Source organism: Charadrius vociferus, unplaced genomic scaffold, assembly GCF_000708025.1.
Source record: "Charadrius vociferus isolate BGI_N301 unplaced genomic scaffold, ASM70802v2 scaffold255, whole genome shotgun sequence".
NCBI lineage: Eukaryota > Metazoa > Chordata > Aves > Charadriiformes > Charadriidae > Charadrius > Charadrius vociferus.
The window spans coordinates 2,826,903-2,843,297 of record NW_009648785.1 but is presented as its reverse complement, the minus strand read 5'-3'; the positions used below and the strand labels follow the sequence as shown (position 1 = coordinate 2,843,297).

At 38.3% G+C, this 16,395-nt stretch overlaps 1 protein-coding gene across 2 annotated transcripts in view; it reads right to left on the bottom strand.

Annotated features, from left to right (window-relative positions):
- Nucleotides 1–16,395, bottom strand: part of DNAJB6 (DnaJ (Hsp40) homolog, subfamily B, member 6) — a 54,531-nt gene that overhangs the window by 33,284 nt on the left and 4,852 nt on the right. For both annotated transcript variants that reach the window (XM_009886776.1, XM_009886775.1), the window contains exons 4-6: nt 16,203–16,313; nt 3,178–3,309; nt 2,109–2,250 (exon numbers count right to left, since the gene is read on the bottom strand). In XM_009886776.1, coding sequence (XP_009885078.1) covers nt 2,109–2,250; nt 3,178–3,309; nt 16,203–16,313 — 385 coding nt within the window. The remainder of the gene's footprint in view (nt 1–2,108; nt 2,251–3,177; nt 3,310–16,202; nt 16,314–16,395) is intronic.

The window sequence follows — 16,395 nt, the reverse complement described above, 5'->3', positions numbered from 1 at the left end:
TTTAGATAACAAACTATAATGGAGCACTGCCTGCTTAATTCAACTGTAGTTGGCAAGCTTTCAAGTGACAGCTCAGAAGCTGATATTGCTTATTTATAGCTGGAAAATTGCTTTCTGGAAGTTTGAATCCTCCAGTTTGTAGAGTTCACAGTTACAGCTGTCACCTCATACATTGTCACAGTTGTACTGTCACTACGCACTATTATCTAGAAGTAAATGTCTTTTGACAGATCAACTGTACAATCTTGATGTTGCATTTAGAATCTATCCCATCTGTTAAATGAATAATATTCTAGATCCAATCTCAATTTTTTCCATGACATAATGCACGCAAAACAGTCGTTAATCCACTTTTAATTTGATCAGAGCTATTAATTTGGAGACCTACAGTATACCAAGTTTATGACTAGCATGTACATTGCAAAATCTAAGTACCCCTGACTGGAAGGAAATATTATTAATGAGCTCTTTCGGTTTAGGCTTTGGCTTAGGTTGGTTGGTTTTTTTAGCTTGTTTTAGAAATGGGAAGATAAGGAGTGTTTAAATTAATTTTAGAGCAGTTAAAAATTTATGCCTACATTTTAATTATCTGGGAATTCTCCCTTCATTATTCAAATAAGGAAACCACATAGATGAATATAATTTTTTCTGGAGATCAGACTTACTAAAGAGAATACACCCAAATTAAAACCAGAGGGAACAGCTTCTTGCCTGAAGCAAAATATTACTCAGAAAAGATTTTCATTGGGTATGCTGGGATATTACTCTTCTTCAGGCTTAGCTACCTTGTGGGCAGACATTCTACAAAATAACAGGACTTCTCAGAGATAGTTAATGTGCCTTTCTAGATGTGGTTAACCTTATTTCTTGCTTCTCCAACCTTATTTCTTGCTTCTCCCCCCACTTTCTAAATACAACAACAAAAGATATGATAGCAGCATACCTGACTTCGTGTACTTTTTAATATTAAAACCAGTATAGTGCCTTATCTTCTGTTGCATAAATTCATTCTTTGGTCTCTCTCACCTGGTACACTTCCCTCAAAAGTGGGCAGTTTTCAGATTTTTCTGGAATACACTCACAGAAAAATATCATGACCACACCAGTGTGCGATGACAAAGGTTGCATTTAAGTGGTCAAGATGACAGAAACTCTCCAGTGGAAGAAGAACCTTGCACTTTGAAATGTGGGACACAGGTTATCGAACAAAAAAATTGGCTCTCCCTTGCTTTTCTATAAATTATAATTAAGTACTGAAATTGCATTTAATTACCTGTTCAATACTCCTGTAACCTATTGATTGTGATGTTCCATGTAGGTTACTCTACAGCTAACTAATATTTGGGTTTCCCAAATGCAGTAATTTCCCCATCACGAGCATGACATGGTGAGAAGGTATGCTGTGTATAGTATTTGAAAAATTCATTTTCCAACAAACAGGAAAAGTTTTCTCCAAAGCAGGTTTCAGTTGCTTATTTCATTTAACAGATAAAAGAAAATTACTTTTTGCATAAACATTAAACTTCTCTCAAACACTGCCTAGGAAAGCAACCTAGAGCAGATGTTAGGGAAAATTGTTTCGCAATGTTAAAAGCTTCAGGATCAACAAAAACCAAGTGCACTTTTCCCCTCCAGAAGCTCAAGCTGACTTGGCAGACAATAGTCAAGAACCACAATAAAAGATGCATCACTATATAGGAGGTTCTGAAGTACCTCCATTGCCAGGTCCCTTTCAAATAGCAAACAAGTTGCAACCTTCATTTTTCATCAGGGCAGTTCTGAAAGCACGTCTTACATGTCTGAACCCTCCTCGACTATCAAGACTTTGGACAAAACCCACCATCTTCCCCATTTTCACATGCTACAGCTTTAGATAAACTCAGCAATACCACTGAAGAATCAGAGAACCCAGTAAAACTTTTCATTTTTTTTTTAAGCATTCAGAGTAATCCAAGTAATGCGATGACCACAACATCAAAAGTAAAAATAGGTATACATACGTGTATCACTACATTTATGTGTATATACGTACATTGTATATTTGTATGCATTTATAGCTATATATGTCTCTACATATAGTTTCATACGAATGTATTTATATCACTTACCTCTTTGTAGTAATTTTTCTGCCATTAACTATTTTAGTTGAGGTTGATACTGATTTGAAGTTACCCATCCCACTGCCACCAAACGATGTAGAGGAGAACGAAGTAAGGCCTCCATGTCCCAGTGAACCAAACGAAGTAAAACCTATTAGGAAAGAAGGTATTTCACTAAAAATGTATTTTTGCATGACTGCAAAATCATCTCTCAGGCTACATCCTAGCTTCAGGATGCCCTTAGCGGGCTGCATCAACACAGCATCAGTGACTTGATGGCATTAAACACCAGCATGAGAATAAAAAGATGGCTCCAGACCCATCAATTTCTCCCATATGGACTCATAGTTCAAATTCCAAATGCACAGCATTGTCCAAAAAAGCATTCGTGATTTCCTCCCCTGAAGAAAAGGTGTTCAAGCCTATTTGCTGAACTCAACCATTACATCATTCTTTCCACTCAAAGTAAAGCTAGTAACTTCAACAAGTCAGATGTTTTGCTTTAACATAGACTTTGGGATGCCCTGAGAAAGCAGACAGAACAAGTTTTGTATCACTAACATCCCAACTAATACCCAGAATCTTAACACTTGAAAGGATGCTGACTACCAGCAGCTCTCAGCAACCTCTAAGATACAGATGTCAGCATTCAAATTGACTACCCCAGAACCAATACTAAATAGTACCATGGGTTTTAGGCATGCATTTTTCCAGGGTATTTTCAGGACCTTAAACAAAAGCCATCACACCCCCAACACCTAAAAGCAAACTGGAAAAAACAAAAAACAAAAAAAAACAAAACCCCACAGCTATAAAGGAACTGCAGCACCAAAATTAAGAACACAATAAGTTCTACATCTTAGAGGTCTGTTTACTTTTCATGAACTTTCAGGTAGACCTAATATTGTAACTATAGCTTTATTTACATTCAGACTTCACAGAGAGCAGCTTAATTTAAATATAGCAGCCTCAGAATTTCCTGAATGAAGAAGGCATTAAAAGAGTATTTATCAGCTTATTATATTGAGATTTTTTGTCAACCACAACTGCATTCCTTGTTAAATGTTGTGATACTTACCTGTGTCAAATGAAGAAAAACCACTTCCAAAAGCAGGGAATCCACCAAAGGCAGAGAAAAATGATCCACCACCTCTGCTTCTGCTTCCCCTTGGACCCCGCCTGCCCCCGAAGAAGTCCTCAAAAGGGTCTTCTACAAAAAAGAAGACAACATTTAAGAGGCCAATATTACCGAGTGATTTTGTACTTAATCATTAGGGATTCTTCACTAAAAAATAAATTCCCTATTACAGATACGGTTCTTCCTTTGAAATATTTGATGCTACTGAACTGAACGCTCCACCAAAAATGCAATTCCTATGCTCCTTCTGGACTAAGTTCTGTCTCACTTTCGGACTTAAAAATAATTATAAAAAGTAGTTTATTTCCTTAGTTTAGCTGTTTAAAAAAATGGTAAACCTAATGTAAATGCTCTTACATTTTTCAATATAATGCAAGTGGCAAGAGCTACAGAAATAGTATTATTTCCACCTCATACTCATATAGCATAATATACTGGAGGTATGATAAAAATTAGATGAGTATTTATTTGAAGCTAATTATGTCCAGTCCGTTAGCATATGACACATTTAACACTCTTCAGATGCATAATCATGACCTCTGCACACCAAGTCACCATAAGGCAAATCCTTCAGCTGTTCTACAGAACTCCCTGTTGACAGACTACGGTTTTCCAAGGTGTAGAATAGAGTAGCACTATAGACAAATTAAACTCTTAGAATTTAACAGATCATCTAATACTGCGCATAGGGACCTGAACTTTCTAGCACATTTCTATTCAAGATTTATTGTGGATCACCATGATGAGGTGTCTGAAAGTAACTTCCAGATAGTTTATATTAATTATTGAAATATAAAAACAGCAGCCAGGGATTGATGAGTCATGACCTTAAAGCATTCAAAGTGTTTACTTTAGCACTTGCCACATTAGGTACTTCATTCTGATGCACGTTTAGGCAGAAAAGTATGGAGGTTTACACACAGTGTCCCAAACAGGCATTTGCTCCCTATCAAGCAGGAGGAGGAGGGGAGAAATAGAGAAAGGGGGTCAGGCATAAAATGCTATTTCAAATTCAAATACAACTGTTATGTCATTCAGAAGAGCTGCTGTTCCATCCCCATCAGGAAGACAATCCTATACAAGCTATCCTTATTTACTTTATCTCATTTTCCTAAAAAATAGTTATTACTAGAAGTACTTGAAACCTGCTTTTTACTAGTGCTGTTAAAACAAAGAGCAACATAGAAAATTGCAATCATGTAACAGATATTCAATTAACATAATACTTGCATTAAAATAGAAATGTTTAGGAACTTCAACTACACTCTCCATCAATCACAACTCACCCAGAATGAGTGTTGTACAGAATCAACAATTTTACCAAGTTTTACAAGTGGGGACTCAACACTAAAAGATAACAGTTTGAAACACTGCTCAGAATAAGCTCTTACTGACAAATGCAGAAACTGGCAATGGGAGCAACAGAATTAACAAAGCAAGGAAAGACTCCTATAACTACATGACTGTTCAGAACTACTAATTGACAAAATGAAGGTGAGAAATGCAGTATTTATTCCACCTCTGCTACCTCCACAAAAATCCAAGCTGATGATAAATCACCCAGTCAATGCAAGAGTGACAATACTAAAGCGATCAGTATAACAAAAATATAGTTACCATCTGGTTTATGTGCAATTACTTAACAGAAGTGAAACATCACAATGTATTTATGTGGAACAAAGGCAGCTGCTAAGGTTCAGACATATACTCTCATCAGCAAAGACATAAAATGTCAAGGACAACAAAAAAATAACCCTGTCTTTCCCCCAGCTTCCACAGTTATTGAATAAAACAAGGCAGGACCCAACTTTTATCTTACAGACACTAGACAGGCAAGTGGTAAGATTTCTACCTCAGGTGGTTTTTTGTTTTGCGCTTTCTTTAGTGTAGAATGGAACATCTTTATATTGAAGAAAACTTGTTATTAACCTCAAAACAACAGAAATTAAACCAATAGTTGGGCACGGAAACATGGGAACCTACCACCAAAATTACTATTTCCAAAACAAGCGCTACACCCATTTAAAAAAAGGCAATTTTTTTTTCCAGACTCGTATGTCAGCTAGCAAGTAAAACTGCTGCAGTTAATTGTTTTGTAGTCCAATTTATTCTCGCTGGAGTGACTCACAAGTTAGTTATGAAGGTCATTCACTCACGTGTACAAACGATCTATATTATATTACTTCCACTGTTAAGCTTTCTATTTATAGACCAATTTTTCTTGTTACCTGGAGTTCAAATAAAAACAAAACAACCTACCATGTAAGCGTTGAGTTTTTAATCCTCCACGGCATATCAGCTTATTCGGCAAGTGAATCTCTCCTCCTCAGCACAGCAGCAGCAGAAACGCAAAGGTTTTTAAGGGAGGATCACAGAATCTCCCAGTGATCCCTGCTATCAACTCAGCTTCTAAATGGATTATTGCCTACTCCTAGCCACACAAAAACCTAACCAAGAGTTGGACCTGCCTTATTAGCCTTTGGCAACCCAAGGTCAGCACTCCACATTAGCAAATGTTCTATAGCCTCAGGTGGTTTCTGTTAGCAGCCCTGCTCATAATCCTCCAGTAATTCTCTCCAGTAAGAAAGATACTCCAAGCAGTCTTCTGCAGTGGACTGCTGAATGCTCAGGAGAATGGATTACGCAGAGACAGGAAAACGGGTAGGACTTTCCTGAGGGAATATTTCTTACTATCCTGACAGCTAGCCAGGTACAGCACGTAGAAAAAAAAAAATGCCAAAAACATTGAGGAGAGAAGGCAGCAGGAGGCTTCTGCATTATCATTTGTTGTACCCACCACCAAACACACATTAATATAGCAACCTCACAACTACTCAGACCCTGTTTATGCTTTTAGTCCCTAAATCAGGATGATTAATAGTACCACTCAGCAAAACAATAACGTTTCAGCCTGGTAGGTCTATTTTTGTGATTTAGCAGAACCTTTCCATGCACGATAACCTTTTCACATAGATGGCTTTTTCTGAGCAGTTCAAATGCAGTGAGTATCACAATATCACCATTGAGTTTTTTTTAATGATTCCTTATTTTAGTGCAACTTACAATCCAACTTTCCATGCACGATAACCTTTTCACATAGATGGCTTTTTCTGAGCAGTTCAAATGCAGTGAGTATCACAATATCACCATTGAGTTTTTTTTAATGATTCCTTATTTTAGTGCAACTTACAATCCATGTTATTTTCTTTTTGAATATTAGAAGCATATCACATCAACAAAACTAAGCAGTAAAAAAAAAAACCCACAAACAAAACCACAGTGAAGGCCCTTCTAAAAAGGAAAAATACTATTTAAATACTATACAAATTAAAAGCGTCAGAAAACCAAAACGTTAGACCAGCGTTACCTCAGAGTATCAGTATTTATCTCCTGTTTTGACATAAATCCACAGTTTATTCTAATCTGGGTATTACCAGAAGCTTATGGGAAGAGAGAGTACTAGATTCAGTTTCAACACAAACATTGGAGCATAATTCTGACAGGGAACTTGTGGTGCTGTCAAAACAGCAAAGATCAAGAGAGAACAAAAGGTGAGAAATTTCAAGGAATCCAGTAAGACAGACTTAGAGTCTATCCACAACGGGAGATGACATGAAGCTTTTTTGGGGGAAAAGCAAATGCTTAAACAAAGAACTCATGGTAACCTGTTACCAAAAAGAGATGCACAGAAGGAATTCAGGACTCTTGCTATTACTGGGTAAGACAACTGCAGTTACAGAAGCCAAAACGTTAACATGAAGGTAGGAACACAAAACCCCCAGAAACACAGAAGATTGTATACTAACAAACCCACCTGAAAATAATGACATTAGAGGTAATGTTTCCAAAAGAATTTATTTAGAAAAATCTTTGCTAATTCAAATGCAGAAACTGTTTCATTTCTCTGGTTAAACCAGCTCACTGTGAACTATGGAATACTACCTTGCTTTTCTGTAGTCACAAAGAAAGAATTTACCTTCAACAGTCTAATAACAACTATACTGCATATCTCTTTGCAGTTCAAAATGGGGTGGGTCATGATCCCTGTCCCACTCAGGAGTCCTCAGCTGCAACACAGAAACAGGATTTTTTTCACTTTCAGCAATATAATCCAATTACAGAATACTACTTGAAAGATGTGATCACTCTTCTTTCCTGCCTTGTGATCATGGAACCGAATGGCAAGTTGCATTAATTCAATGATCCAAAGAAAACACTGAGAGTGTTTTTATCGTTAGCTTTCTGTTACATCCATGAGCTAATCTCACTCAATATTGGCAAGACTGGTGTATCTGAAAGAAAACAGGCAGGGAACCACCACACGATAGGGGAAGGAAGAAAAGGGAGCAAAACCCAGAGTATCTACATTTGAAGCAGGCCACAATTCAATTACATTTCATTAAATTAATTAAATCAATCTAAGCCATTAGCCATAATCACCACAACACACTATAAACTAAAAGCGCCACATTTCCCATGGCTGTCACTTCTACCATGACACTTGTACCCTGGGCAGCTGCTTGGGGATCCAGATCAGGAACTGATCAGCTAAAAAGATCATTTCCAGGTGAAAGGAAGTTCAGTTGCATCAATTCTTTGCTAAGGTTCACAGTGTGACCATAAAAGCAACTGTGCTGGTTACGAGGAAATTAGAAGGAAGAAGTGCCCAAGGGTCAAAAGCAGCACAGGCAGATGCTTTCAGCCAGTCATAGTAGGATGCTATCCCTGATGAAAAGTGTGCACATTCCAGTGCAATGCCATCATTCATCTCAAAAAAAAAAAAAAAAAAAAAAAAAAAAACAAAACCAAGAGTTGAGATAAATTCGCACTGTCAGCAAATGTTCTCACATGCATGCACTGCTGCAGCCAGAGATGTTGATAATCTTATAGGACCAGGATGCAAAGGAACATTACCCTGTAAAACCAGGATCACTGCGCAGTCACCACTCACTGGACTACTTCCCCAACCAGTCAACCTTCTTTCCTTTATTCTTTGCAATCACAGCCATGCCTCCGCCAAAACATGACACTGAGGAAAAGCTGAATGCCCATACTGCAGATGCAAGAGGATGACACAGTAGCTGCAGCGCACTGAGCAGAGTAATGTTTAAAGGCTGCTCAGCCCCTACATAAGGAGGCAGTCAAACTCAACAGCATTGAGCATTACAGTCTGCAGTGTTTCAGTAAGCAAAGGCAGTACAGGCTGCCTGCCTGCCATCACTTCTTTGTCAAAAGCATTCTGTAAGTAACTTGATAGATCATGCCAGAAGAGAGTCAAATGCACGTCTGAAAAATGTGCTTATGCCAAGGGCTATAGATATATGATACATACAATAAAATACAATTCTTGGAGTAGGTGTTTCTATCTTGTCTCCTATTTGAAAAAAGTTTTAAAGATGCAGAATTGCAGTAAATACACACAGAACTTCATGCTACAGCTCTGGAGTATACCCAAGGCACAGTAAAGCGTACCATCAGAACTGGACAGGCCACAAACATTTAAACATTTTGCATAAAATATTTTCTTCCTTAACTGTAAAATAAGCACACCGTTGATGCCACTTACTCAGAAGATACACTAAGATGCTACTGAAAGCACTGTTGATTCATCTGCCTAGACGGTTTCAGCATCGTCTTTTGTAATTGCTGCCTTCCACAAATTACGTATCAAATAGATGTTTGCGCCACTTATTTAAGGAAGTTTACCCATAGAGGCATTTGAAAGTCTTTCTAATGATATGTAACAGAAATTCTAGGATTAGTAATTTCTTAGAAAAAGACGACTTAAAATTTTATCTTTGAATGCCATTTATACCATAATTACACAGATGCTAGAGTACGGTTAAGTCCAACTCTAAACAGCATTTCATATTTCATAGAATAGTTGGGTTGGAAGGGAACTTTAAAGGTCATCTAGTCCAAACTCCTTGCAATGAGCAGGGACATCTTCAGCTGCAACAGGTTGCTAAGAGGCTCCCTCCAACCTTACTTTGAATGTTTCCAGGGATGGGGCACCTACCACCTCTCTGGGCAACCCATGCCAGTGTTTCACCAACCTCAGCATAAAAAAATTCTTCTTCTTCACCTTAGTCTAGATCTACCCTCTTACAGTTCAAGACCATTACCCCTTGTCCCTGTCCCTTGTCCTGTCACAAAAGACACTACAAAAAAGCTTCTCCCCATCTTTCCTATAAGCCCCCTTTAAGTACTGAAAGGCCACATTAAGGTCTCCCCAGCTCTCTCAGCCTGTCTTCATAGGAGACATGCTCCAGCCCTCTGATCATTTTTGTGGCCCTCCTCTGGACCCGCTCCAACAGGTCCATGCCATTCCTGTGCTGAGGGCCCTGGACGTAGTACTCCAGGTAGGATCTCACCAGAGCAGAGTAGAGTGACAGAATCACCTCCCTCAACCTGCTCGCCACACTGCTTTTGATGCAGCCCAGGATACAGTTGACGTTCTGGGCTGCGAGCTCACATTGTCGGCTCATGTGAAGCTTTTCATCCACTAACACCCCCAAGTCCTTCTCAGCAGGGCTGCTCTCAACCCCTTCATCCCCCAGCCTGTATTGATACCAGGGGGTGCCCTGACCCAGGTGCAGGACCTTGCACTTGGCCTTGTTGAACCTCATGAACCTCGCATTTATCAAACTGCTGCCCAAACTTTCAGGCACACCTTAAAAATGGAGGAATCTTCCACTACCACTGTTTGACTCACTCCCCTTGTCCTATGTTCAGCATTTGTCCTCTGACCAATTTAACCAGCTAGCCATGCAAAGAAAAGAAAAAAAAAAAAGAAAAAAAAACAAACAAACAAACCTCACACACCCAACCAATTTTCTTCAGGACTAACAACCTGGTCTGGCTTGGGATGCCTGAGACAAATGTCCTCTTTGGCCAGTGTGCTATCAACAGCTTCTCAATGCATCTAATGGGATATTAGTCAAAGACTAAAGTTTTAAGACCAACATGAGAATTTGGAGCAAGGCCTCCTCTCTTTCAGCAGCAGAAGCTATACATTAGTTTAGTGACCCATGGAGCCACAGCATTAGTTCCATCCATTCCTGTTTGATAATACTGAGACAATTCCAGTGTTTCAAAGACTTTCTTTGAACCTATCAAATTATTTCTGAAAAAATCATGGTAGTGCGATTTGGACCATTCAGTGGATAATTACAATCCAAGACTGGTGCTCAAGAAATACAATTGTGCACATTCATACCAAAGCAATGAATGCACATGCAAATCTCCGAGCACTTCATAAATACCAAAAGCTGCAAATTAATGTCAACAAAAAGATTAATTAGAAAGAGGACAATGTTGTGCAAGACAGCTTTAATTGAAAGTCTCTTCCATTTTCAGTTTTAAGAACCCATTTGACTAACAAATACATTTTTTCATTAGAACACCTAAACATTATAGTTATCAAAAATGGGATTACATGTGAATTAAAACCACGATCTGACTCTTATGCAAACCTTTTACCCCAGCAAGACAACTTTCTGTCCTTGAGATGAAAAGGTTGATGAAGCTACTCCATTCCTAAACAACTTCCTAAAACACAGATCATGTAAAATACAGTTTGCAATGACGACTGCACACAGATTTTCCTCCTTCCTGTCAGGTGAAGACTCTTTAGCTTGGATGCTTAAAATAAGTCACTATACTTTTGAAGAACTTTCATGCCTCATTTTATGTAATCAATATTACAGTAGTCAATCTGCTGTAATTCTGTTGTTTGATGGAACCAAACTACATACCATATAACTAGCTAGTTGACATTCTCTGTGACAAATATTTGTATCTAGCTTGTCATATAAAGATGTTAAGTTTAATTATACCTTTGTTTCCTGTTTGCAACAGTATAGATTTTCAAATACCACACTAACCAGGTAATTAGAATTCTCAAGGGAAGACACCACAGAACGTGTATGTCTTTACATGCATGAATTGGTATTAAATTTAGATTAAAATACACCCTGAATTCCACTTCAAAAACTAATAAAAATATCCAAGCCATTTATTAAATACCATCTAGAAGGTACACTGAGAATACTAAAATGTTTAGGAACTACAGCAAAACTGTCAAGACTACAATCTATGTGGAAAGAGATTGCACAAACAGACTTCTCTCGGACAACAAAGTCTAGAGAAGGTATCCACCTGGAGCAACTTATCACATCACATTATTAACACCATGGAGAAAAGCATGGTTCTGTGTGCGATTCCTTTGACTAGACATACAGGCATCTAAACTGTCTGAAATGCTCCAGAACATCCTGTCAAGCTTCTAGCTACTGCTGTTGGAGGATACTGGTATGCTGTAGGTCCTGAGTTGTATCTTTCAGCCCATAGAGAAATTACTCGGGCATCTCAGATACCCTAAAACATCTCAAATGTCACCAGGTGCGTATGTGAAGCTCAATGTATATGAAAGATGATTTAACGACTCAAGGAGTTGTTTGAACTACTAAACTGCCTGTTAGGTAACGTTACATTCTTGTGATATCCACCCCATCTTTCAATTAATTCCTCACTGATTATCCCTTCCAACGCATAAAACATTCTTAAAGTGAGAATCTGAAAAGCCTCTAAACCAAAACTAGAGTCAATTCTTTTACAGCCCAGAATCACAGTCAAGCATTTTTGCCTACACCAACACACATCAGTTTCTGTTCCTCACAATGCTTGAAGCAGCAGTCTTTAAATTAATGTATACATCTCCAGTGTTACCAGTGGTAACATTGGGATCCTTCCCTCACTATGAACAGTTAAATGTCCTTGAAAAGTTTACAAATAAAATACCAACAAAACACTACATGGAACACAAATAAACCAAATCAAGGCAAGCAGCATATATAAAGTGAGTACGATATAGCTCAAGTATGAAACAAACTTACTGAAATGAGAAATCAATCCCTATATTAACAGTAAACAGTTCTAAAGTCAAAGGACAGCCAAAGAATAGAAGAGGTATATGGTACAGAATGCTGAATACCAGTTAACCAGACATTGATATTCCAAGGCAGTACTTTGCAATACGAAGAGTATTTGTAAAAGACCCTACATAGGAAGCATCCCCTTTTCTTCCTGTTCCAAAGGTTACCATCCATCTATATGTCAGAGACTGAAAACTATGAAAACTATCACTGGAATAGCTCACAAGAAAAAAGCAGATTCTGCTGTAACAAGGTGTCACAGAAAGCAAGCCCACATCTCTCAAAAGTTAAGAGTTAACCTTCTGTCACATTATCAGATGAAGGTTTAAAAAGTACTAGCCTTCACATACGTTTACTTTTACAAAGAATTTGCTTCCAAATCAGTGAAAAGGAATTGTGACTGGCTGAGCTAATTCCAGTGCAGTACACAACATATAACATTAACTTTGCTCCATTTGGAAGCATTCAAAGCTGTCTTCAACAATATTATAAATTTTCATTTGAAAAGTCTGAAGGGACTCATCAGTTTAAAAAAAAAAATAAAAAAAAATCACTGCAGAAGTCTTCATACATTCTCTTCTTTTCTACAGATGAATAAAGATGCCGCTGTTTTAAAGAAAACTTTTCGTAACTGCAACAGCAGTGCAACACAGCTCAGTGGAGTTTCACAGACTCAATTCATAGCAGTTTTAGAAATTCATGTCCATAAATTCACAGGGATTATGCATCTGAATGGTGCTCTTTGCATATTCAGTGGAAATCAGGATATGGACTCCCACCTGCATTCTGTAGGCTTCACTACCTGCTACTTCAAACTGTATAAAACATGCAAACATTTCAAAGTATTAATTCAATTTCATCTTTGATTCCACCACTGTACATTTTTAGAAAGCATGACCTCAGTCCTTATTCAGTTGCTTATAAAACCAATTATAACCTTATAACTCCTTAAAAAGTCACTAGTTCCACAAAAAATTCATCATCAAGTTGAAAAGTCCTAATTTTTGGAAGATAAATTCCCTTGTTCTTCAGGACAGAAGCTGTCCCACCAGCATATCAACAGAGCAGAATCTACAAGGTCTGTAGTTCACCAACTATTCATGGTCTACATACAACTCTACTGCTTGCTTTTGGCATTATTAAATGCACTACATCCAATTGAAAATACTCATATTTTCATGTTGTACCACCTTAAACTTTCACGTAAATATTGCAGAGATTGTTGCAAACACTTTTTATAGAAAGCTGTGGAAAAATTGGTTTGAGTTACACTTTCCCATATTAGAGAATGTCTTAAACATCTTAAAGCCAATAAAATTGGAAAAAAAAAATAAAAGGAAAAGGTGCTCACTTTGAAGCCTTCTGACTAGAAAAGTTTTTACTCAGAACCCAAAGCTCAACACACCATCTCTGGATGCTGACACTGCAACTGTCACATGAAGTGGAGGCAGCTTTGAAACGATTTGTTTTCATCACCTGGAGTATACATAACACTGCTGACGGTGCCAGAACCTTAGTCTGCAAGAAGTGGAGCGTGCGCCACATTAGTCATATCTTAAAGCTGACAGTGATCAATACATGAAGTAGATAACCTGCTTTTGAATAAAGAAATAAATTGGGGTATTAAGCAGGGGGAGAATATTTTTGGAAGCATGCCTCAATGTCACCAGTGCAGAGGTATGTTTTTAAGTCCACTGTTTCCACAGGATAAGATGCATCATTATTCCACTACAGGAGAGGGTAAAGTAGCTGCAATATCCCAGGAAACCTTTGGCAGTAGTGGTACCTCCATCCGATGGTGCATAGAGCTATCTAGCTTATCTCGTACAGCCTTCCTTCTAGGGAATCCAAAAGGTAAGTACTCAGCTTCTTTTTAAGCCCATGACTATTTAACATGGCAGAACTTAACTTTATAGCTTTAAGGTTAGTCATGAACACTGACATTTTTAGAGACAGCAAGTGTGGTGGTAATGATGAAGTAAACACAATCAAAATCAAACAGAGCCTATGTCAGTCTCCCACAAGCTGGAACATGTCTTACCGATACAATTTACTCTAATTAAGGAGTTTGATTGAGAACCAACTATTTTAAGTATCTTAGACTCAAAAATAAACAAAAGGGCTAAACACTCTCTCCCGGCTCCTCCTCACCAGCTTCCCACTCAACATCTTGCTTAGATTTTTCTAGGTTTTCTGCCACTCAATCACAGAATGGCTGAGGTTGGCAGGGACCTCTGGAGGTCATCCGGTCCAATCGCCTGCTCAAGATGGGCCACCTAGAGCACACTGCCCAGGCAGCTTTGGAGTATCTCCAAACATGCAGACCACAACCTCTCCGGGTAATCTGCTCCAATGCTCAGTCACCCTCACAGTAGGAAAAGTGTGGCATTAAGTTCAGGCAGAACCTTCTGTGTTTCCGTGTGTGCCCACTGCCTCCTGTCCTGCCACTGGACACTGCTGACAACAGCCTGGCTCCAGCTTCTTTGCACTTACCCTTCCCATATTTATATATATTGATGAGACACCACTCTGAGCTTTCTCCATACTGAACCACTCCAGCTCTCTCAGCCTTTTCCTCATATGAGTGCTGCTCCAGCCCCTTATTTGTCTTAGCAGCCCTTCACTGGACTCCATCCAGCAGCTCTGTCTCTTGTCCTGGGGAGCCCAGAACTGGACACAGTACTCGAGATGTGGCCTAACCAGTGCTGAGATCACTCATCTCATCTAAACTGAAATCCTCATCTAATATCCCTTAAGATTCTTCTGCTGCTGGCAGACCACCAAAGAAGTTGCACCTTTCTAGTTCAGCCTGTTTCACCTATCAGTATTTTGCTAGATGCTTCCTCCAATCTGCCCTTTACTACTTCTGCTGATATCCCACTGGATCTAATTGCTTAAGTTCCACTGCTTATCCTCAACCAGATTCTTCCTCTAGCTACTCATCTAATTGATCATCTAACCTTCTACTGAATCCAGCCTCTAGCCCTTTAACCTCTTTCTAATCCCTCATTAGTCAAACAACTGATGATCCCTGAATAGCAAACTAAAGAACGATATAATTAACAGTTGAGCTGAATTAGATCCTTAATGCAGCCAAAGATAAAAAATTACCTTTAAAAATGTTAAAACGTCTATATACATTATTATAGAGATTAATCATTATCAAGGCATTGAACAGGAAGAGAGCTTTGTTTTTCAAGTACACCTCTTCAAGTTTTCAGTATGTGACTTTTTACTTTTCTAAGTAAACACTGAACACAGGATCTGTTCCACTTTATAGGTCAGCATTTCATGCAGAACATACACAGAGATACTCAGCAAGAACTCCAGCAACTCTGAAAAGACCTTCAATACACTAGAGCAAGCAACATCACAAGGCAAAAGACCAACAACACTATGATAAAAAGATTACTTTTACAACTTCAACTAAATGAAGCACCTGGGCTTCAAGAACTATTTAAGCCATCTGAGCCTTTAGGGGCTTTATCTGCCAAGTAAACATGTGACATGAATTTGTGAAAATGTCTAGATTATATCTCCAGCTGGTTTTATTTTGATACAAGAAAATCATCCCTGCTGACACAAGTTCACACGGAGAGCCACCGTTAACCTGTCCAGTACAGACGCTCTCAAAGATACATTAAATATTTACAGATCAAAAAAGATTAAATTCAACAGACTAAGTTCGCCCAGTTAAATTCTCGAGAGGGAATCCCAGTGTATACTTTTTCTGCTGAATGTTAGCTCCTTCCAACCTACAGACACAGCAGCCACAATTTTATGGTTTTTTTAAACCAGGCCTTGCAACAGAACATGAATTGGCGAGCCATACCTGTTCTGTACTATCAAATCAACCAAGAAGAAACAGGTAGGAAACAAACATTTTAAAAATAATACAAAAATACCAACTGTTTACCTCCAATTTTCAGAGCTATTTCTAATAAAGCTGCATTAGCTATATTTGTTTTCTAAGAGTAAAGTTTTAGCCACACTTTAGATACACGTAACTAAAACCAGTGCATTACTTACCAAAGAAGTCAAATGAAAAGGGGTCCCTTCCACCAAAAAACTCCCTAAAGACATCTTCTGGGTTACGGAATGTAAATCCAAATTCAAATGGATTATCATGATGATTTCCACCTACAAAGAGAAGTTAAATTTCAATTACCCTCACACATTCTTACTAACAAGAAAGTTCAGGCCTGTATGGTATTTGAATCAT